Below are 25066 nucleotides of genomic sequence, written 5' to 3'. Positions count from 1 at the left end.
GGACACCTGGGTGGCTCGGTCGGTTGAGCATCCAACTCTTGGTTTCAGCTCAGGTCATGATCTTGGGGTGGTGAGATTGAGCCCTGCCTTGGGCTCCTCGCTCTGCAGGAAGTCTGCTTGAGATTCTCTCTCTCACTCTCCCTCTGCTCCTCCCCTCCCCTCACATGTGCTCTCTCTCTCTCAAATAAATAAATAAATCTTTTAAAAATATAAATAAATAAAACCAATCTAAATGTGTGAATACATATGCATGTTTCTGTGCATCCAGAAAAATACATAGAAGGATATTCACTATCATCAGTTATTTTAGGAGGATAGAAATAGAGGTGGGTGGGGAAATTACACACTTCTTTGTATATCTTTAGACTATTTCACTTGTTACAGAAAATTAGAGAATTTTTGAAAATGCAAAATCCTCTCTTCTCCTGAAATACAGGCACCTGTGCCAGAGAGTAAAAGGAGAAACTTCGGCTACTATAACTTCCAATCCTGGCAGCAAAAAAATATATATCTGATAGAGCAAAATTCCTCAGCTTTGACATGGCCTTTAAATTAACAGAAGATAAGTTTGCACCAGTGGACTGTTGGCAGGAAGAGGATGGATGGTGCTTTGTATGCTATGTGGAGTGAGATGGAGACCAACACAAAAACAGCAAGAAGGTCTTCAGCAGGCCCTGCTGGTGCCTTGGGGAAGGTAAGTCTGTTGGCTTCTGAGAACAACAGGTGTTCCCACTGACCTCAGAGGTGCCTCTCTGGGTGAGAATGTTATCTAAAAATCTACCCCCGTGGGATGCCTGGGTGGCTCAGTCGTTAAGTGTCTGCCTTCGGCTCAGGTCATGATCCCAGGGTCCTGGGATCGAGCCCCGCGTCAGGCTCCCTGCTTGGCGGGAAGCTGCTTCTCCCTCTCCCACTCCCCCTGCTTGTTTCCCTCTCTCACAGTCTCTCTCTCTGTCAAATAAATAAATAAAATCTAAAAAAATTAAAAATAAAAAAAATAAAAATCTATGCCCGTGTAAGACCTGGGAAAGCCATTGGGATAAAGATTCTCAGCCCAGGGTTTCCAAACAGGTGTCCTTCTGTGAGTAGAAGCAGCAATACTGATTGGCCGTAAAAATCAGGCATCAGGCATTTCCCTTCAACATCAGATGTCATGGTGATAAAAGTCTCTCTAAAAAATCAAGTCTGATTAAATCCTGTCCCTGCTTTCCGCTGTTCAGGGTGCACTGGGAGAAATCGGAGCTGTTAAGTACGGTAGAGAGGCGCCATCTTGCACAACCCACAGCACCTCCAGCATTTCTGCTGCTCAGCAAAACCAAACTGCTTACAACGCTTCCAGTCTCTGTGCATCTTCCTGGAACAACCTCTCCCCTGACCTCCCACACATACACATAAGCAACTTTTCTTTGTCCCATTCCTTCCCCATCTGGCATGTGCTTGTGCATCCCACAATATCCATCAGGTGACACCCCATCTTCAAAGCTATCCCTGGCCCCAGCCCCTGATAAGAGTTAGTGAATTCTTCCTCTGTGCCCCCACCCACCCACCCACCAGACTGCTACCTCCACTGCTGCAAGTGTGGGCAGGATCAGGGGCAGTGGGTCTAGGGATCAGAGTCCAGGGAATGTAGGGTGCAGAGGCCCAGAGAGTGGTCCAGGAAGCAGCACGCTGGGAAAAGTCACATCAAAGGTGTCTTTGAAAAATTCCCTCAGCACCTGAGGGTTCACACTTGAGGTGTAAGGCAGAACCCAGAGAAATAGGGTGAAGCTGAAGGAAGGTTCATGGCTGCACCATCATGAGGGATGCCAGACTAGGCCCGAGTGGCTGTGAATCCTAGAGGCCGGGCCTAGAGACCACTCCTTCCTCAGACCCCTTCCCTCGATCTTCCCTATTCAAGGGACTCTAAAGTGGGTATCCAGAGACGATTCCTCAGGCTCATACCACTCCCTGCTCCATCCATCTAACAAAACGATTAGTAAATTTTCATCTACCTGACCTTGGCCCGGCCAGTTCTTCAAAGTCTCATTTCTGAAGGCTTACATTGCTTGGAATACTTAAAAACGTTTCAGAGTGAAGAGGAGCTTGGAGGTAAAAGAAAAAGTGGACGTCCCCTTTCTCTCATAAACTTCAATACAGTTTGCTCATATGAAAACCCACAAAGTCGTTTTAGGAGTATTACAGTCCCAGTTGTACATTAAATTCCTTATTACTAAAAACTCTTGCTGTTTTATGTCTCAAATTCTAAATCTATTTTATCCTTTAGTGACATTTACTTGAGATTAAAGAGGAACTGAATGGGACTGTAAACTGAAAAATGGGTAAAAGATACAGCTGTACATTGAAAGATTCTACCAAAAATATTTTCTTGGTATGACATTGTCTAGCAAAGTTTTCTGAATATATATGATGATGATACTTAACTTTTTCTTTCTTTTTTTTTGATACTTAACTTTTTCATCCATGTGACCAGCTATAATCATTCTTTTCTACATAACAGAGATCCATAATCAAATAAAAGCATAAAACAACTTTAAGGACAAGATTAAAAGTTCTTAACTGCAATATTAATTGCAACGTTGAAGTTTTCTTCCAGTCAACTCCAAATCCATGCCCTCCAAATCCATGTTCAGGGAACACATTTCTATGTATCTCTCTTAACAGTTATAGATCTTATTGGCAAGTAAAATTCTTGGGCAGCCTACCTTCCCAAAAATTAGAGTGGATTTTGTTCACAGATATTAGTTTATCAATTGTTCACCAACTTCATCAGCTGAAGACATTTAATGGCTTACATACCACTTTCTATATATTTTATTCGTGTTTTTACAGAATCACATTTCATTACCTTCAAGCGGAGGCTGGCCTGTGGCTGCAGCTGTAGGATAAGAGAGGCCTCACACACCACACAGATGGGAGTGTTCATGGGCACCATGTTTCCACATTCTGCACATAAGCCCATCTGCACAAAGAAAGAGGTTTGTCTTGGGATGCAAAAACTGAAGGTATAAGTAGATCTTCGAATATAAGATTTAATTTGCTTTTGGGGTGCCTGCATGGCTCAGTCAGTTAAGCATCTGGCTTCGGCTCAGGTCATGATCCCGGAGTCCTGGGATCAAGTTCCGCATTGGGCTCCCTGCTGAGCGGGGGAGTCTGCTTCTCTCTCTCCCTCTGCCCTTCCCCCCACTTGTGCTCTCTCTCTCTCAAATAAATAAATAAAATCTTAAGAAAAAGATTTAATTTGCTTTTGTAAAAAATGTTTAAAAATAATTACCTTTATTCTTATTTTTTTTATATTGTGAGTAAGAACATGTTTATTGTGGAAAATAGAAATGTAAAAAAAAAAAAAAGAAAGAAAAAATATCTTACAGGACAATGGAGTAAGGAAACCCACAAATCCTCTCTCCAAAAAGCAATTATAAAGTTGGATAAAACTGTCATTTCAGATTCAAAAAACCATTCCAGATTCTGAAAGTCACCAATTTCAGGTAAGAACACTACAAGTCCATGTGGTTCCTGCTTGAGGCTGTACCCATCCTCCTCTAGCTCTGTCAGTGTGGCAGCCTCACTGGGGCAGGACAGGCTGTGAAAACCAGCAGCTTCATAGCTGCTGCTGGGCAGGGCTCACTTGATTTGGGGCACTGTTAAGATGACAATCTCAGTGGCAAGAAAACAGGGAGGGCCAGTGGCTCTATAAGCCTGAAATCAGCATTCTGTTTGAGGCAACTAGTCAGGGATTTAACAGAAAGTTCCAGGAGCTAAGTCAAATATAGGGTGCTTGATAAGCTCCCCACATATCTTTAGTTGACTGGAAGATATGCACATGTATAGCATAAACCAGAGTGGGAGTAAGCCACTCATACATCGCTGGCTGATGGAAGCTACACATGGAGATGCAAGGGAGTTCAGTATAAAGTAAAAGCTGAGGCTGACTTGTAAGTAGCCTGAAGCTTGAATGTTCAACCCAGCCCACACATAGATCCATCAGCAGAGAGTGGAAGGCTTACTGGACCAAGGTATTTGAGTATAACTTCTGGCCAATCCTCAGTTGAGCACTAAGCTATGCAGACTCAGGGGTGACCCCAGGCTTAAAAATAAAAACAAGAACAAAAAACCTGATATCAGTGGCCACACATTTCAGGGGAGACAAACATGAGAAAAAAATTAATCCCAGTAAACAAAAATAAAAACAGCAGAAAGAAAAAGTAAGAAAATGTTAGAATCCAGAGTTGTTACAATGTATCATCTAAGATGTCCAGAATTAAAGAAAAAAATTATGAGGCACACAAAAAACAAGAAATTGTGACCTAAACTCAGGGAGAAAAAAAACAGCTGATAGATATAGTATCCCCAGATGTTGGATTTACAAAGATTTCAAAACAGCTATTATAAAACTGTTCAAAGAACTCAAGGAAACCATGTTTAAAGGATAAAGTATGGTGGTGATGTTTCAAAAAAATAGGGACTCTCAATAAAGACATAGAAATTATTTTTTTAAAAGGACCGTATCAGGGCGCCTGGGTGGCTCAGTTGGTTAAGCAACTGCCTTCGGCTCGGGTCATGATCCCGGGGTCCTGGGATCGAGTCCCGCATCGGGCTCCCTGCTCTGCGGGGAGCCTGCTTCTCCCTCTCCCACTCCCCCTGCTTGTGTTCCTTCTCTCGCTGTGTCTCTCTCTGTCAAATAAATAAATAAAATCTTTAAAAAAAAAAAAAAAAGGACCATATCAAAACCTGGAGTTTAAAATTAAAATAACTGAAATGGGAAAAAAAAAAAATCTCCAGAGGGACTCCATAGCAGATCAGAGATTGACAGAAGAAAGAACTGGTGAACATGAATATGTTCAACAGAAATTTTCCAATCTGAAGAACAGAGAGAAAAAGGATGTTAGAAAATAAACCATCAAACACCTGTGGGACAACATATCAACATACATGTAATAGGAGTTTTAGAAGGAAGGGAGAGAGAAGAAAAGGCAAAAAAAAAAAAAGAGAGAGAATTTGAAGAAATAATAGCCAAAAACTTCCCACATTTGAAGAAAAACATTAATCTATAGCTCCAAGAAAATCAATTCCAAGAAAGATAAACAGAAAGAGATCCACATTTAGGCACACTATAGTCAAATTGCTGAATGTCAGAGAAAGAGAAAAGTCTTAAAAGTAGCAAGAGAAAAAACTACTTATCACATATCAAAAACCATGGAGACCAGAGGTAGGAGAATAATGTCTTCAAAGGACTGAAATTAAAAATAACTGTCAAATAAGGGGTTTCTGGGTGGCTCAGTCTGTTAAGCGTCTCACTCTTGATTTCAGCTCAGGTCATGATCTCAGGGTTGTGAGATCAAGCCCTGCATCGGGCTCCATGCTCAGTGGGGTGCCTGCTTGAGATTCTCCCTCTACCCCTGCCCCTCCCTTTCCCGTCTCTCTCTCAAATAAATAAATCCTTAAAAATAACTGTCAAACAAGAATTCTACATCCAGTAAAATTATCCTTCAAAAGAGGATGCAAAATAAATATTATCATAGACAAAGACAGAGAGAAATGGCTAGCAGATGTGCCTTTAGTAAAGGAAGTCCACTAGGCTAAAACTACGTGACACTAGATGATAACCTGAGTTCACAGGAAAGAAATGAAGAAATGAGAGACCAGATTTAATAAATATGTGAGTAAATATAAATGAGTACATAAACATTTTTTCTTATCTTTAAATGACATAAGATCATATAACACTGCATTTTCAGTTTATTACATATATAGATGTAATATATATGATGATATATATTACAGAAAAGATAAATAAATGGGGAGGAAAAGGAGTATGGCTGTTGACCATTGGATAGCAAAGAAGTTCAACTGGGGTGACGTAGACCTGAACTGGCAAGCAAAAAGCAAAAACCTGGGTCCAATGAAACCTGTTTGGAAATCTCCCTCTGGGGAGCTGGTAGAACATGCTGGGAAGGCTGTACAGGCATGCTGCTATAACTTGCCAGCAAACTGCCCACTGGGGTGCCTGAGGACTGTCTGGGAGCTGGCTGAGGTGCCAGTGAAACTCACTGAGAAGCTGTTCGTGGGATGTTACCAAAACACAATGGGGCTCAGCAGAACTGGGTTCCTGCAGGTTAGCTGAGCACTGTCAGAGCAAAAAGAGAGGAAAGCATACCAGAACCAGGAAGAAAGGCCAAGTCCATTCTCCTGCAGTGTCCCTCCAGCAGCAATGTTCCTCTACTAACACAATTAACATCTAGCTAGCTGGCACAGGAGAAATGTTAAAAGGGTCCAGCTCCAGGACCCACAAGGCAGGGCAATGAAGGGTGGATCTAGAGCTGTAAGGTGCACTTCTCCATCTATCTAATGAGACTCTGAGTGTCTTGGATTAAGTTTACCACTTTAAATATTTGTAATCTTGGGGCGCCTGGGTGCCTCAGTTGGTTAAGCCTCTGCCTTCGGCTCAGGTCATGATCCCAGGGTCCTAGGATCGAGCCCCGCATTGGGCTCCTTGCTCAGCGGGGAGTCTGCTTCTCCCTCTGCCTGCTCCTCCCCCTGCTTGTGCTCTCTCTGTCAAACAAATAAATAAAATCTTTTTTTTTTTAAGATTTTTTTATTTTATTTTATTTGAGAGAGAATGAGAGAGAGCACATGAGAGGGGGGAGGGTCAGAGGGAGAAGCAGACTCCCTGCCGAGCAGGGAGCCCGATGCGGGACTCGATCCCGGGACTCCAGGATCATGACCTGAGCCGAAGGCAGTCGCCCAACCAACTGAGCCACCCAGGCGCCCAAATAAATAAAATCTTTAAAAAAATAATAAAAATAAATAATAAAAAATAAAAATAATAAATAAAATAACAAATAAAATAAATAAAAATAAATAAAATATTTATAATCTTTGATAACTTCTCCTCCCTAAAAGAACAAAGAAAGTTCTGAAAATCTGTTTTCCAGGGTGCCTGGGTGGCACAGTTGGTTGAGCGACTGACTCTTGGTTTCAACTCAGGTTGTGATCTCAGGGTCGTGGGATCGAGCCCACACTGGGCTCTGTGCTCAGCACAGAGTCTGCTTGGGATTCTTTGCCTCTCCCTGGCCCCATCCCCTGCAGACACTATTTCTCTCTAAAATAATTAAATAAATAAAATCTTTGAAAATCTGTTTTCAGGCAAGTAAAAAATAATTTTGATACTGCACCAATGAATGAATATAAGCAGGGAAAATCCAAACTGCTGGGATCTATTCATAGTTTATTTTCTGTATTATCTTCTTTATGAAGTTCAAAATACATTATAGCAAATTAAATTAATTTCTACAACAATCTTGAGCAATACCTTGGAATAAATTGTAAAAAAGATATCCATTTAGATTCTCACCCTTTGCTTGAAGGTATAACTCAATTCTAGAACTCTAGACTTAAACACACTGAATTAGTGGCTTTTTCTTAGTGACTATCTTTTTAAAGATGGTTATCTTTCAGTCAACATCATAGATCCTTTTATTTCATTTTGTAAACCCTACTCCATAAAAATACCCAAGTTTCAAGTGCATAAAAGATGACACATTTTGGTGAAGGTTTTGATTTTTAGTAAGCTGAGTATCTTTTCTAACTATAAACTCATTAGTAGGCTTATACCAATTATTATCTATACTTAACAGCCAAAATTTTTTAATTGATCAATCTATAGCTTATACCAATAGCATCTTTGGACAAAATGATGTATCTTAAGGATATACAGACTTGTAATTAGTACTTCTCTCCATTTATTTCTAGAATAGAAATATTACTGTACCCAGGTTATAAACTGAGTATCATCTGAGTAGGAAATATATATTTACCTATGCACATATCACTGAAACAATAAGATTTCAGGGCACCTGGGTGGCTCAGCTGGTTAAGCGTCTGCCTTAGATTCAGGTCATGAACCCAGGGTCCTGGGTTCGAGTCCCATATCAGGTTCCCTGCTCCACGGGGAGCCTGCTTCTCTCTCTCCCTCTGCCTGCCACTCCCCCTGCTTGTGCACACGTGCTCTCTCTCTCTCTCCCTCTATCAAATAAATAAATAAAATCTTTAAAAAAAAAAAAAACAATACAATAAGATTTCAGTATCCTTCTGAGCCTGTGCTTCTGTAAGGCCACCAAAAGAAATGGCATTGCAAACAAGGTTTTCCATTTTTAAGTAAGAGACTGGGCAATAAGAGATTAGACTGCCAGTAATTTTTTCAACACTGTTTATGTTTGTGGATCATGAGTGCCAGGTCTATGCTACTGCTCTACTAAAGATCAAATAAACCAATGAAAGAAGTTTTTAAAGATTCTGCTGCTCACCTGAGCTCCTTCTGGGGGTGGGAGACGACAGCCAAATATGGGTGGTACAGGAGAGCCACATTCTTGACAGAAGCGAGCAAAGGGGTCAGACGGGCGGGGGGCCAGGCAGTGGGCACACCTACAACAAAATAGGTTCCTGACTGGCCATGTTCTGATGGGTTCACATTAAGAAGTCAGATGAAAATCTCCAAGTGTGCAAACATTTTAGAAAATAAAAAAACAAAACAAAGAGCAGACCACTCTCAAAGGCTATGGAACAAGTTCAAGACAGGGGATGCTTCTCCAGTCATTTTATTACAAAGTGGCCTTCCACCTGGACCCACTGGTCCTTCACCTGGCCTGGCTTACCTTATTTCCCAACGTTTGGCAGAAGTTTATCAGCAGCCTTGATCCCACTTCTGACTAATCCTATGACACTGGATTTGGCATGCGTGAGGGTGATCCCCGAGAATTCCAGTAAAGTCTACCTTAACTGCAATTTTCTGACTTCCTACCTGACCTCTGAGCTCAGTCTGTGACAGGTCTTGCCTGGAGGAGGACCACGTCTTGACCAAAGAAGATATACAAATGGTCAAGAAACACATGAAAAAAATGCTCAATGTCACTTGTCATTGATTTTGATTTTGATTTTGATTTGTCACAAATCAAAACCACAATGAAATTTCACTTTATATCTATTAGGATGACTATTAGAAAAACAGAAAATAACAAGTATTGGTGGAGAAATTGACACCCTTGTGCATTTCTGGTGGAAGGTAAAATGATGCAGCTGCTGTGGAAAACAGTTTAGCAGTTCCTGAAAAAGTTGGACAAAGAATTACCATAAAATCAAAATTCCAGTCCTAGGTAAATACCCAAAAGAACTGAAATCAGGGACTCAGATACTTGGACACCAATGTTCACAGCAGCATTACTCACAATAGTCAAATGTGGTAACAACTCAAGTGTCCATGAACAGATGAGCAGATAAACAAATTGTGGTGTATACATAATGGGATATTTTTCATCTTTAATACGGAATGCAATTCTGATACAGACTACAACATGAGAACTTCGAAAATATGCTCAGTGAAGTAAGTCAGACACAAAAGGACAAATATTGTCTGATTCTACTTACATAAGGTAACTAGAATAGGCAAATTCATAAAAACAGAAAGGAGAACAGAGGTTACTAGGGGCTGGAAGGATTAGGTGAAGGAGTTATTGCTTAATGGGAACTGAGTTCTGTTTGGAATGACAAAAAAGTTCTGGAAATGGATGGTGGTGATGGCTGCACAACATTGTGAATGTACTTAATGCCAGTGAATTGTACACTTAAAAATCATTAAAGTGGTAGATTTTAATTACGTATATTTTACCACAATAAAAGTGTAAAGGGCCTCAAAAATAATCGATATAAAATAAAAGTAATAATGTAAGGATGTATATGTATAATATGTATAAATGTAACAATGTATTATGGGGTTCATAATATTCGCAGAAGTGAAATGAGTGACCACAGTAGCACAAAGGCTGTTGTTACTCAGCGCCTGGAAGTATGGGATCATGAGGTTCCTATGCTGTGTACAAAGTGGCCTAATCCTGCTTGAGGATGGGCTGTGATGAGTTAAAAATACGTATTAGAAACCAAAGCAACTACTAAGAACAAAGTTCTAGCTAATAAGCTAACAAAGCATATAAAGCAAAATGGAATCGTGAAACATACCCAACTAATCCAAAAGATGGCAGAAAAAAAGAAAAGGCAACAAAGAACAGATAAGATGAACAGAAAACAAATAGCATGATGGTTGATTTAAATTCAAACATATCAATAATCAGAATATACTCTTAACACCCCAACTAAAATGTAGAAATTGTCAGGTTTTTTAAAAAGCAAGATCTAACTAGATGTTGCTTTAAAAAAACTTAAAGAAAAACAGATAGGTTAAAAGTAAAAGGATGAAAACAGTTAGATCATGCAAACACTAAGCAGAAGAAAGCAGGGGTGGCTGTGTTAATATCAGACAAAATAGGTTTCTTTCTTTTTTTTTTTTTCAGACAAAATAGATTTCTGAGCAAAGAGTATCACCAGGGTTAAAGAAGGTTATTCATTATGATAAAGGGGTCAACTCAGCAAGAGGACATAAGAATCCAAAAGGTTTATACACAATAATAGAGCTTAAAAGTACATGAAGCAAAATCCAATAGAAAGCAAGGATAAGGAGACAAATTCATAATTATAGCCACAGATTTCTCAATCACTGATTAAGAAATAGACAGAAAAATCAGTAAAGATAGAGAAGAGTTAAATAATATCATCAACCAACTTAACCTAATTGACAGTTACAGAATACTCACTCTAGCAAAATGTACATCCTTTTGAAGTGTACATGGAACATTCACCAATCAAATCATACAATATATGTTCTCTGATCAAAAAAGGAATTAAATTTGAAATAAGTACCAGAGGATATAAGGAAAATCCCCAAATATTGGAAATTTAATAAAATACTTTCAAATAACCCATGGGTCAAAAAAGAAACGACAAGGATAGTTAGAAAGTTTAAACTGAATTAAAATGAAAACACAACAGGGGCGCCTAGCTCAGTCAATAGAGCATGTGGCTCTTGATCTCAGAGTCATGAGTTCAAGCCCCACACTGGGCATGGGGTCTACTTAAAAAAATTAAAAATAAAAATGAAATGAGAACACAACATACTAATATTAGGGGCTAACGCAGTACTCGGGGAAAATTTGCAGAATTCTAAATGCCTATATTAGAACGAAGAAAGCCTTCAAATGAATGAGTTCATCTTCCACATACTAAAGAAATTAGAAAAAGAAGAGCAGAGGCGCCGGGTGGCGCAGTTGGTTGAGCAAACAGCTCTTGGTTTCAGCTCAGGTCCTGATCTCATATGGGTCATGAGATCCAGCCCCATGTCCACCTCCAAACTCAGTGCAGAGTCTGCTTTACATTCAGTCTCCCTCTGCCCCCTGCTCCTGCTCTCTTTCTCTCTCTCTAACAAATAAATAAATCTTAAAAAAAGAAAAAGAAGAGCAAATGAAACTAACGGTTCGCTAAAAAAGAAACAGATAAACAGACTTATATTTATTAAACAAACTTAATATGTAGTTTAAAGTCTTCCTTAAAACTCTGGACCCCAGTGCTTTCACTGGTGTACCTGACCAAACACCTAAGGAAGAAATAATACCAATTCTTTTCTTTTTTTATTAACATATAATGTATTATTTGTTTCAGGGGTACAGGTCTGTGATTCAACAGTCTTACACAATTCACAGCGCTCACCATAGCACATACCCTCCCCAATGTCCATCACCCAGCCACCCCAACCCTCCTACCACCCAGTAATACCAATTCTAAACAAACTCAGAAAATTAAAGGAGAGAGAATACTTCCCAACTTATTTTGTGAACCCAGAATTACCTTGATACTAAAATCAGAGAAAGATACTGTAAGGCATGAAAACTACAGACCAATATCCCTCATGTACATATATGCAAAAAGTTCCTTATATTTTAGCAAATCAAATTAAATATTACATAAAATAGATAATACTTCAAGTGAGGTTTATCTCAGAAATGCATGGCTGATTTAAAACTTGAAAATCAGGGCACCTGGGTGGCTCAGTCCGTTAAGCGTCTGCCTTCGGCTCAGGTCATGATCCTGGGGTCCTGGGATTGAGCCCCACATTGAGCTCCCTTCTCAGTGGGGAGCCTGCTTCCTCTTCTCCCTCTCCCTCTGCCTGCTGCTCTGCCTACTTATGTGCTCCCTCTCTCTCTCTCTCTGTCAAATAAATAAATAAAATATTTAAAAAAATAAAACTTGAAAATCAGGGGTGCCTGTGTGGCTCAGTCAGTTAAGTGTCTGACTTTGGCTCAGGTCATGATCTTAGGGTCCTGGGATCAAGAGCCCTGCGCCTGACTCCATGCTCGGCAGGGAGTCTGCTTCACCCTCTCCCTCTGCCCTTCCCCCAGCTCATGCTCTCTCTGTCTCTCTCTCTCAAATAAATAAACAAAATCTTTAAAATAAAACTTGAAAATCAATCTTTGTAATTCACCACATGAACAAAAAAGGAAAAACCATATTACTTTAATAGGTAGAGAAAATGCTATAGACAAAATCCAACATCTAGTCCTGATTTAAAAGAAAAACAACCAAAAAACCCTAGGGGCACCTGTGTGGCTCAGTCAGTTAAGTGTCTGCCTTCGACTCAGGTCATGATCCCAGAATCCTGGGATCCAGCCCCGCATCTGGCTCCCTACTCAGTAGGGAGCCTGCTTCTCCCTCTCCCTCTGCCCCCCAGCTCGTCTCTCTATCTCAGATAAATAAATAAAATCTTAAAAAAAAAAAACAAACCTCTCAGCAAGCTAAGACTAGGAGAAAATTTCCTCAATCTGAAAGGTCAACAAAAAAAATCTACAGCCAATATCATATTTAATGTTAAGAAATGGAATGTTTTCTCCCTAAGTTCAGGAATAAGGCAAGAATGTCCACTCTCATCACTTCTATTCTAAATTTACTGGAAGTCTGGCCAAGGCAACAAGTCAAGGGAAAAAAAGAACAAAGAAAAGGGATCTGTATATGTGTTCCAGCTATAGAGATCAGACTGTTTTCGGTTTGCACAGCACCTCAGGGGAGGAAAGAATATATGAATAGGGAATATTGCCATCCAGGTGGCTTTAGGGTCCTGAGGAGTAGAGAAGGATGGCACAGGGGAGGTCTGGATGGATCTAATTTGTGTAGGAGTTCCCTGTAGATAAATTACTGATCCCCCAACTACTATCTCCCAGGATGTAACAGCTGAATTAATATGTAATCAACTGCACTGTAACTAAGGCAGGTGCACGCCCCACCCAATACCATTTCTTACCCTCTAATCCTACCTGATCTTTAACAAAGCATGAATAATTCTAAGGATCATCTCTATTTTGTTGTGCTTTTTTGTAACTTTTAAATAAATCAGTTTATAGTGGAAGAAAGGAAGGAAGGAAGGAAGGAAGGAAAGGAACAAGGAAGGAAGGAAAGAAGAAAGGAAGGAAGGAAGGATCCATGTAGAAAATGAAAAAATTTACATTTTAAAAGCAAAAAATTTTAAATTTACATTTTAAAATTTATATTTTAAAAAATTTACATTTTAAAAGCAATACCATTTATGACAGCATCAAAAAATACGAAATACTTAGAAATCAATTTGACAAAAGATATGTAAATCCTGAGCACTGAAAACTATACAACACTGCTGAAAGAAATTAAGGAAGAACTAAATAAACGATGAGATAACCTCATTTTTCTGGACTGTAAAGACTCAAAATTGTTAATAACATCAATTTTTCTTAAATTAATATATCAACTAAATGCAATCCAAATCAAAACTCTAGCAGACATTTTGTAGATGTTGAGAAGCTGATTTTAAAACTTATTTGAAAATGCAAAGTACCGAGAGGAGCCAAACTATTTTTGTAAAAGAAGAACAAAGTTGAAGAATGTGTAACACTTAGTTTCAAGACTTATTATAAAGGTATGGCAATCAAGCAGTGTGGTAGTAAATAAATATAGACAAACATCAGTGGATCAGAATACAGAGTCCAGAAACAGACCCACAAAATCTCAAAAGTAATCAATCAGAAAAGGACAATCTTTTCAACAAATGGTGCTGGAATAACCTCACACTATAATTAAATATGGATCACAGACCTAAATATAAGAGCTACAATTTCTAGAAGAAAACATAGAAGAAAATCTTATGAGTGGGATATGTCTTTGGTTTGGGAAAGACTTCTTAAATATGTCAAAATAAACATTAAGTATAAGACAAATAAATACATTGCATTTGATCAAAAATAAAAACTTTAGCTCTTTAAAAATAAACTTTCTTGGGGCACCTGGGTGGCTCAGTCGGTTGAGCGTCTGCCTTCGGCTCGGGTCGTGATCCCAGGGTCCTGGGATCGAGCCCCGCGTCGGGCTCCCTGCTCGGCGGGGAGCCTGCTTCCCCCTCTCCTCCCCACTCATGCTCTCTATCACTATCTCTGACTTTCTCAAATAAATAAATAAAATCTTTAAAAAAAAAAAAAACTTTCTTAAGCAAATAACAAGCCAAAACTGGGAGAAAATATTTGCAAAACATATATTAACAAAAGAGAACATGTACAACTCTATAATTAGGAGATACAGTACTCAATTTTTAAAAAGGGCAAAACGTTTGAACAGGCACTTTCCCAAAGAAGGTATATGGATGGCAAATAAACACTTTTAAAGATGCTCAAAGTCATTAGTCACTAGGGAAATGCAAATGAAATCCACAAGCACCATCTCACAAGAATGGCCAAACATAAAAATTAAAGCATTGGTGAGGATGTAGAGAAAGTGGGATTCTCATACACTGTTGCTGGGAATGTAAAATGGTGCACCTCCTTTGGAAAACAGCTTGGCAGTTTCTTAAAAAGTTAAACGTACAGCTATCATATGACCGAGGCATTTCATTCCAGATATGTACTTAAGGGAAATGAAACTATATATGCATATTATGACTTGTATACAAATGTTCTTAGCTTTACCTGTAATAGCCCAAAACTGGAAACAACCCAGATGTCCATCAATAGATGACTAAATATACAGATTGCGATGTATCCATACAATGGGATACTACTCAACAATAAAAAGAAATAAACACCTGATACGTGCAGCAACGTGGGTGAATCTCAAAATAACTAGGAAAAGGAATGGGGTGCCGGGGTGGCTCAGTTGTTAAGCATCTGCCTTCGGCTCAGGTCATGATCCCAGGGTCCTGGGATCGAGCCTGGCATCGGGCTCCCTGCTCCACAGGAAACCTGCTTCTCCCCCTCCCACTCCCACTGCTTGTGTTCCCTCTCTTGCTGTGTCTCTCTCTGTCAAATAAATAAATAAAATCTTAAAAAAAAAAAAACTAGGAAAATGAAAGAAGCTTGGCAAAAAGAGCACATACTGAATTATTCCATTTATGTATGGAATCAAATGCAAACTAAAACTACAGTGACGAGAAGCAGATCAATAGTTGCCTTGGGATAGGGAGGAGCACAAAGGAGGGACTTCAAAAGGGTACAGCGCAGGAAACTTTTGGAGGTGACGGACTTGTTCATTTTAATTATAGTGATAGTTTCAAGGTTATATGCACATGTCAATTGCAGCTTTTTTTTTGCAAAATGAATTAAAAAATTTTTTTACTTGAGTATAGTTGACACACAGTGTTTCAGTTGTATAACCACACAAGCACTGGTTTCAGTTGTATAACATAGTGATTCAACTTCTTTACATGTTAGGCTCACAAGTATAGCTACCATCTGTCACCGTACAATGCTATTACCATTGGCTATATTCCCTATGCTTTTATTCCTGTAACTTATTCATTCCATAACTGGAAGACTATATCTCCCACTCCCCTTCCCCCATTTTGCCCATCCCTCCAACCCCCTCTCCTCCGGCAACCATCAGTTTGTTCTATTTATAAGTCTGATTCTTCTGTTTGTCTATTCATTTTTTTTTGTTTTTTAGATTCTACATATGAGTGAATTCATATGGTATTTGTCTTTCTCTAATTTCACTCAGCATAATACCCTCTAGGTCTATCCATGTTGTAGCAAATGGCACGATCTCATCCTTTTTATGGCTGTGTAATGTTCCACTGCATAAATATACCACATCTTCCCTAGTCATTCGCCTGTTGATGAACACTTAGGTTGTTTCCATGTCTTCGCTATTGTACATAACGATGTGATATACATAAGGGTCAACTGTACTTTTTAAATAAGTACAGTTTTATTGTATATCAATATACTTTGAAAATTTATAAAAATTTAATGAAAGACAGTTGGGTGAGAAAACACCATTCTTATGTCTCATCCTTAAATTTTTTTGACAATGTCTCAGTAGGATTTAAGAAATAGTAAAGAAAATGTAATACTTACTTGAGAAAGTCTGTCTCTCTTTGAATTCTCATGATCTCCGTGCTTGTTAAACTCTTCTGGCCAGTTATGTGTGCAAAACTAGGGAGCTACAATTAAGGATACATATAAAATCACAGTAAAAGCTATGTACAGTAAAATTGCATTTTAATATATTGTCTTATCATATCCAGCACTCATCTTTTGAGAACCACGACGGGAGAATCATAAGTAATGATTACCCTAGGACCCAACATTAAAAAATTAGAGTGCTATCATGATTAGATATGTATATTTCACTAAAAACAGAGTTTACAAGAAAAGATATCTGAATTTACCATCAGACAGACCAGAGTTTAGAATTTAAAAACCTAAGTTGCCCTCCATTTTTCTCAAAGATTACATCCCCAGGAAAATCAAAGATTCACCTAAAAGAACATATGCAGCAACTGTCTGCTGTTATCCAAAAACATTTAACTCATTTGATATATTTTTATTTGAGCATTCACTTTGTACCAGGCACTGTGTTTGACACAGGGAGGGGGGACAAAGATAAATATTACACGGTCCCTACCCTTTAGGAGCTGAACTGGTGGACACACAAAATACTGAAACACTGTGGTTTCAGTATAGTAATGCATTTGTGTTGAGTCCCATGGGACCCTAGAAGAGAAAATAATCACATTCACTTGCTCCAGGGGAGAAAGGCTTCCCAGGATGCTAACACCTGAGCTGGGCCTGGGAAAGTAAAAAAAGATTTGTCAAATGGACACAAGACAATGGGATTCCCAAGCAGAGGAAACCCATTTGCAAAGGCACAGTGGTAGGGCAGTGCTTGGCCTATCCTGGGGCTCAGGGGTGTGACGTGCTTTAGACGTCTGAGTAACTGGAGAAGGAACATGGAGGGGAGGAGCTATCACTTAGGAAGGGTCTGACACCTGCTAAAATCGTATTACGTAGTCATTACCTCCTTAACATTTCACAATGATCTTATGAGGTGGATAATATTATCCTCATTTAAAATTTTTTTTGTAATAGTTTCTTTAGATATAATTTTGAACTTACAGAAAAGTTGCAAAGAGAGTACAAATAACTCCTGCATACCCAGCTTGACCAGGTTTTCATGTTAACATTTTGCCAGTGCACCTTCTCTCTCTCTCTCCCTGAATCATGTGAGAATGAGCGGCAGTTACAATGCCCTTCTGCCCCTACATACTTGAGTGTGCACGACGTTAAGAACAAGGATGTCCTCTTACATGACAATGCAATTATCAAAACCAGAAAAGTTAATGGCTACACAATACTATGATCTAATCCCCAGATCTTTATTCAAATGTCATTGTTCCTACCAATGATGTCCTTCACACTATATATTATTTTTCCTGGTCTAGGATCCAGTCCAGTGTCACGCTGTGCATTTAGTTGTCAAGTCTCTTTTGTCTCCTTTAACCTGGAATTGTTCCTCAGTCTGTCTGTATCTTTCATGATCTTGACATGTTTGAAGAGTAATGGGTCATTTAATCTGTAGAATCTCCATTAATTTGGTTTTGTCTGATGTTTCTTCATTACTGGATTCAGGCATGCATTTTGGCACAAATATGAGGGAAATGATATTATGTCCATCTCAGTGCCTTACACCAAGAGGCACATATAATCCCCATTTTTGTTTCCCTTGCCTTTGAAGACATGTCTAGCAAGAAGTTGCTGAGGCCAAGGTCAAAGAGGTTGCTGCCTATGTTCTCCTCTAGGACTTTGATGGATTCCTGTCTCACATTTAGGTCTTTCATTCATTTTGAGTTTATCTTTGTGTATAGTGTAAGAAAATGGTCCAGTTCCATTCTTCTGCATGTGGCTGTCCAATTTTTCCAACACCATTTGTTGAAGACACTGCCTTTTTTCCATTGGATATTCTTTCCAGCTTTGTCAAGGATTAGTTGACCATAAAGCTGAGGGTCCATTTCTGGGTTCTCTATTCTGTTGCATTGACCTATGTGTCTGTTTTTGTGCCAGTACCATATTGCCTTGATGATTACAGCTTTGTAGTAGAGCTTGAAGGCTGGAATTATGATGCTATCAGCTTTTGTTTTCTTTTTCAACATTCCTCTAGCTATTCGGGGTCTTTTCTGGTTCTAGTCAAATTTTAGGATTATTTGTTCCAGCTCTGTGAAAAATACTGATGGTATTTTGATAGGGATTGCATTGAATGTGTAGATTGTTCTGGATAGCATAGACATTTTAACAATATTTTTCTTGGAGGGAGGTGGGTGAGGGAATGGGGTAACTGGGTGATGGGCATTAAGGAGGGCACTTGATGTAATGAGCATTGTAATATGCAACTGATGCATCACTAAACTCTACCTCTGAAACTAAAAATAATCATCATCATCCCCATTTTTGAGATGAAGATGCTGAGGCTCAGAAAGGTTGAGTCACTTGCTTGAGGTCATGTCAACAGTATGTGAACTATCTCACATACCCAGGCCTCTCTGACCCCAGTAGGGTCCCTGTCCACCACAATAACTATGGGCTACAGACTCCAGAATTTATGCTTCAGGCAATGGGGAGCAGTCAGAGGTTTTGAGTTGCTTTTGTGTCAGATCCAACATGGCATGGACAAAGTGGTGGTCTACTGGCCAAATCTGGCCTGCCATTGAGTTTCATTTGGCCCATATATATTGGTCCACACAGCGTTTAAAAATTTGATTTAATTGTTAACATTTAAAATTAGGTTATAACACATAAAGATGCAGGTTTCTGGATTTTCTTGCAAAATCATAAGATGTGGCAACACTGAGTCTGTAGGCCTTCTTGTACATAGTTGACTGGAGCTAAGTAGAGATAACTAACCCATTGAGCTGACTCAGGCATTCCATGTTGCCAGAGAACCCCTGACTCAGGACCTGAAACTAAAGCCCTGTGTCAGCTGTCATTTATCTTCCACCCAGGTTTTACAACACATTTACTCTGCTGCCTAGCCCCTAATGGCGCCCCCAGGTCAGATGCTTAGTTCAGAGACATCTTGTCTCCCTGGTGGTTGTTGACATGTTGTAATACCCAGCATCATTAATTCTGATGTTTGCTGAAGTATGCTTCAGATGGGATTGAGCTGGAATCTCTTCCAAATAGATTCCCTTTACAATTAGAAGAAAATCCAAACTCCTTGCTATAGGCCTCAAGATCCTAGCATCTGTGATTCTCAACTATGCCTGTCCATTAGAATCACTTGTGGGTGAATTTTATTTAATTTATTTAAAGATTTATTTATTTTTTTGAGAGAAAGAGAGAGCACGCGCATGCGAACGTACATGCACATGAGCTGGGAGGGGAGGGGCAGAAGGAGAGGGAGAAGCAGGCTTCCCGCTGAGCAGGGAGCCCAACTCAGGGTCCCATCCCAGGACCGTGGGATCATGACCTGAGCCAAAGGCAGATTACTTAACCGACTGAGCCACCCAGGTGCCCACTATTTTAAAATTTTTGATAGATGACTTAACATGTTTATTATCTGCATGCCCCACTCCCAATAAAATGTAAGCTTCTGAGTACAGGGGACTTTCCTGTCCAACACAGTATTCCCAGCACTAAAACGGTGCCTGGCACATGGTGAAAAGGCTGGGGGATACAGACTTAAAAGTATTTCATGGGAAGATTAAGAATATAGGAGGTATTTAGTACCATAAAGATTTTCTTTAGAAGTTACCTGAGACTGGCGGGTAGGTGGTCTAGAACCTGATTCTTCATGGTAAGGTGGGATTTCCAGTGGATTCTCTGAGAAACGAAGATCTTTCCATGTTTTAGAGTCAGTTCTTTCACCTACGCCAAGGTCTACAATTATTTAAAAAAAAAAAATCATTCTGTGAACATCTGTAATTCTTTTTTTTTTTTTAAGATTTTTTATTTATTTATTTGAGAGAGAGAGAATGAGAGAAAGCACATGAGAGGGGGGAGGGTCAGAGGGAGAAGCAGACTCCCTGCTGAGCAGGGAGCCAATGCAGGACTCGATCCAGGGACTCCAGGATCATGACCTGAGCCGAAGGCAGTCGCTTAACCAACTGAGCCACCCAGGTGCCCAAGAACATCTGTAATTCTATGTGTAATTATGCAAATATGTCTTCATAGGTAGAAACCTTTTTAGGGACTACTGTCATCACATCTTTAACTAGATATAGCAACTATATAAAGAAGCCCCCACTTGGTGAACTAGCCCTAGAAAAGAAAAAATTAGCCCGGACTGAGAAAATAAAAATCTGCCCTGCTACATTCTATAACATTCCACATCAGGCTGAGAAAATAGATAAATCCAATGGCAAGGTTAGCAGGAAACATTACTTCTCCCAAGGACACACTGTAGCTGTAAAATGTCATAACAGACCCCCCCCTTCTTTGAGTGGCTACTGTTTCCACATTTATTTTTGTAGTTTCCAAGGTGAACAAAACCCTGGTTCCCTTTGCAATCCATACCTGATGGTGCCAGTTCACATGCAGCCCTGCTTTGCTTCGAGTCTGTCAAAACTCTGCTCTCATTTAAATTTCACCCAGACTCCACCTGTCCCCCAAGCCCTATAACCTTGTCTTTTCCTTTGTTTGGTGTGATGCCCCACGGTTCTTCTGCAGGGTGGTCTCCCTTGTTGCAACGAGTCAACAAATCTCACTTTGTTGGACTCCTTGATGATCCCTCTTGGTCTTAAGCTGTTAGCGAGGACAGCACTAAGATTATAACTTACTTTTCTATTCCAGTGTTTCTTATTCCAACCCTTCTGCAGACAAGAACACGAGTAGTGAACCTGTTTGGTTGTTTAGAATACTAAAATTTATCTTCATCCTTCCATGTCATACCTGCAGACTTTCTAAGGTTAACATTCCAATTCTGTTTATTTTCAGCATTCTTATATTTCTTCCATAGTTTTGATCCCACAAATCCATTTTTCAATTCCTAGGAATGAAGAGATCGCATATCAATCACTTGATTACACCCATTTGCAATGTGAAAATGAAAAGTTGCCAGGTAGAGACAATGTCATAGTGTGCACTTCTTACTTGAAAGGGTTTACAATAGTTTTTACAAAATGACCTCTGTTTCACCTTACTCTGGAAACACACGGCTTTGTATCTGGGCCGCTTGGCTGGTAGTATGTCTGGTTGGTAGGCTCCACCAGTCAAGCAGCAGGCAGCAGGACACGAAGGCAGGATGTTACAGTCATGGGAGTCCGGGGAATAACAAAGGGACCACCAGATCCAGGAGGCAAATAAAAGGTGGGGTCAGACCAAGATAGGACTTAACCACACTACCTGCCCATGCACAGTCCTTATACTCTTCTCCATGGACTTTCTTCCCCATGGACTCAGTCCCTTATGCCTGATTCAAGCCTGAGCACCTACTGACCCAAGTAGGCTCAGCCTCTGCTGGATACCCCTGCCCATGGCAGATTCCTGTCCTGATCATACTTGAGTCCCACACTATGCCTGTACCCACTGCTCTGGTCCCGCAGCCACTTCTGGACTCTGGCCCGTCCTTGGGCTAAAGGGATCCCCTCCCAAACTTCTGGTCATCCCCATCAAGACCTCCATGACTGAGACTTTTTGGTTGATTGCCTTACCATGAGCTAGCCCATCCTCTGGCCCTCGGATCTGTCTCACTGGTGCTCAAAGCCCAGGGACTGAAGTTTCAAACATCCTTGTAGATAAGTCTAGTTCATCCTCCAGAGAGGCAAGGCTTTGAGCTTTTCAGGGATGAAGATTTCAACATAATCAATGGCTATGGTCACAGAGGGTTTCTACTAGTCTGATGTATCTGTTCAACAAATATACACTCACTGCCCTCTCCAGCTTACCTCTGTGCAAGGCAATGAGTATGGCAGACATGCTCTCTGCCACCTTAGAACTTACCCTGCATGGGGAAGGTAGACGATGAGCAAAGTAATCACATATTCAAAGCACCATATAAATGGAGAAGGCCTGAATGATGGGGGAGCAGTGATAGAACACAGCATACATAGTGTAGTTTGGCTGGAGAAATGTACAGGGGAGTCACAGAGCAAGAAAGGATGACTGAAGACAGAAACTGATCACTTTCTTCAATAGTAAGTGGGGGTCACTGAAGACAATGGAACATGGGCCATGATGCTGGGGAGGAATTTCTACTGTGCAGGATGGACTGACCAACAGGCAGGAAATCACTTTGCCATGGTGGCTACTGACCCCAGTTATAAGAACCAAGGAGCACAGGTGATGAAATGAAAGAGAAGATGGGAATCACTGAGAAAGAAGGAACCAAGAATGTGGTGACCATCTGAAAGTGTTACAGTTTCATTACTTGCCTGCTTGGAAGAATCTTTGAGAACATTTTCAACATGGTTTTCTGAAGAGACTGTATTTGGTGGCTCATAGCCCACCTGAAACACCTTTGTTACAATGCCACTCTGTCTGCAGTCCCTGAAAATTATTCAAAATAGAAAAAGTGTTACACGAAGCTTCAAAGAAAAGACGGCTATCTTGAATAACCACGCTGCCAGCCACACCACTTGATAAAAAACCAGGCCACTACCACCTTCAACCCCCACCACAACCCCACTCTGAGGCTCCTTGGTTGGTTTCCATAAATTACCATTTGGGCCCCTAGTTTGTTTATTTGTTTTTCTCTTCCCAAGCTTGAAATTCCTGCTCTTATGTTTTAAATTAACCAATAAAGAGTGAGACCAAGAGACCCTAAGCCCCCACCCTCAACCCCAATAAAAGCAGAACCCCAGGCCCATGAACTCTCTCTCACTCTCTCTACTGGTGACCTTGCTGTGTGGCCTCAGGTATGCTATGTAATTTCCAAGACCTGTAAGTAATAAACCTTGTCTCTGAGAGTCTCCTGGTGGTTCCTGCTGAGGATGTCTTGCAGCCATGATAAGAACCACAAGGGCCAGTCTAGCCACACACTGGTTACTGATGGGCTGAGGCCAGCACACGATAGTCTTCATGTGGACATGTTTTCATTTCTCTTGAATAGATATACAGGAGAGGAATTGCTGGGTCATGTGGTATCTCTAACTTTTTAGAAACTGCTAAACTGTGGTTGCTCCATTTTACATTCCCACCAGCATTATCTGAAGGTTCCAGTTTCTCCACATACTCATCAACATTTGATATTGTCAGCCTTTTTTGATCACCTGTACTCTTGATTATGTTCTCTGTAGGCATTTGCTTGTGCTGTGTCCCTAGAGTATTGGGATATAGGCTTGGCTGTTGGAACACAGAATAAAAACAACAGTGGCTTAAACTAGAGAGAATCAACAGGGTGTAATCAGCCCAGAGCTGGTACAGAGGTGCCATGGTGATGGGGGCATGGTGTCAAGTTTCCACCTTGTTGCTCCAGCTCTAGGACCTTGAACTTGTCTTCATGACCCAACATGGCTGGCCACATCCACATTCCAGCCAGTGGGAAACAGGGCCCACCTCTCCCCTTTAAGGGCACAATCCAGAAGTTGCACACATCACTTTCACATACATGTCACTGGCCACACCTGGTGATACGGCTCTTGCCAGTTGCAAGGAGGATTGGGAAATATCTTTCTTCCAGGCAACCATGTGTCTAGCTAAAAATCATGGGCTCTATTATTCTGGAAGAAGGGAAAGACAGATACTGGGGGACAGCCACCAGCCTCCAATGGTCATAATGACCATACGTCAGATTTAATATTTTTAACTCTCATGCCCACTAATTTGTGTTGAAAGCTCACAGCTGGAACACAGGTGATTCTGTGTGAATTCTATTCTGCCCAGGCACTTAATTCTTTTTCCATTTCCATTCTCTTCTTTCTTTTGTGTTCTTTGTCTGCTTTGCTCTTATTGATTTTCATATTGGTCTCTGATACATTTCATGTTTCATTAGCCTTTCTTTTGCAATTTCTCAGATCTCTTACATGTCAGATTTTTAATATTTCTTAAAAATTTTGAAGCTTTAATAAGTGTCCTAAAATACTTAACATTCTTTAATATTTATAAATGCATAAACATCAATTCCAAAACAGTTGAGAAATGTTTAACATTAAGCAATAAGGAAGTTTCAAGCTACATTTCTAGAAGAAAAAAAATGATCAGGAATACACAATTCATCTCAATTGCCATTATCTATCAGTGTGTAACAATATTTAAACTGCATGTTCACTGGCTGGAGTGATTTATGGGTGGCTAAACTTTGGGGAAGCACATGTTTTGTTTTCCTTTTTTTTGTTCTTAATAACAAAACCAGTTTTACAGTTACAGAAATCTGGATGCAGATACAGATGATCTTTTAGATGAACTACTTACTTAACTCATTCACCTCAACATCCATCTCACCTAAATGTTCATCTTTGGTCCCAGGTCCCAGGTCTGTCATCCAAGATACAGTTGTCCTCCTTGCTAGCATACTTCCTAGACACCACAAACATCTCTATCCAGGGATCCTTTAATTCCTGGATAATTGTGGGGCTCCCTGAAATGTGCGCTTCTAGCCCCACCATCACACTGAGCAGAAGCCTGACTCCCATCCACTTGCTCTACTCCTGGAAGGTACAGGTTGTCTCCCCAACCACATCTGGCCCCTTCCATGGGGACCCAGCCTGGGCTCTCACCCATGGACTTTGTTCCCTCCATGAGGAGCCCAGAAACTAGCTTCAACTGCCTGCTAAGTAGAAGGATTTCCTGATCGTGATATCAAAAAAGGCTTAAGTTTAGGGTTGGAGCTAGAAATCATACTCAGCCCAAATCTCATTTAAACACACATAAATTGGGGTGCCTGGGTGACTCAGTCTGCCTTCGGCTCAGGTCATGATCCCAGGGGCCTGGGATCGAGCCCGGCATCGGGCTCCCTGCTCCACAGGAAG

The 25066-nt window shown here is 40.3% G+C and overlaps 1 protein-coding gene across 2 annotated transcripts in view; it reads right to left on the bottom strand.

Annotated features, from left to right (window-relative positions):
- The window catches only part of DZANK1 (double zinc ribbon and ankyrin repeat domains 1), a 62499-nt gene that overhangs the window by 24207 nt on the left and 13226 nt on the right, over nucleotides 1–25066 (bottom strand). For both annotated transcript variants that reach the window (XM_064572771.1, XM_045885366.3), the window contains 6 exons: nucleotides 22532–22646; nucleotides 21051–21147; nucleotides 19915–20039; nucleotides 16242–16327; nucleotides 8301–8418; nucleotides 2843–2956 (listed from right to left, as the gene is read on the bottom strand). In XM_064572771.1, the coding sequence (XP_064428841.1) occupies nucleotides 2843–2956; nucleotides 8301–8418; nucleotides 16242–16327; nucleotides 19915–20039; nucleotides 21051–21147; nucleotides 22532–22646 (655 nt within the window). The remainder of the gene's footprint in view (nucleotides 1–2842; nucleotides 2957–8300; nucleotides 8419–16241; nucleotides 16328–19914; nucleotides 20040–21050; nucleotides 21148–22531; nucleotides 22647–25066) is intronic.

This window comes from Mirounga angustirostris, unplaced genomic scaffold (assembly GCF_029215605.1).
Source record: "Mirounga angustirostris isolate CCGP_5_RB_7025 unplaced genomic scaffold, mMirAng1.0.hap1 SCAF_10, whole genome shotgun sequence".
Lineage (NCBI taxonomy): Eukaryota > Metazoa > Chordata > Mammalia > Carnivora > Phocidae > Mirounga > Mirounga angustirostris.
Note: the sequence above shows the minus strand (reverse complement) of the source record. Positions and strands in the feature narration are given on the sequence as shown.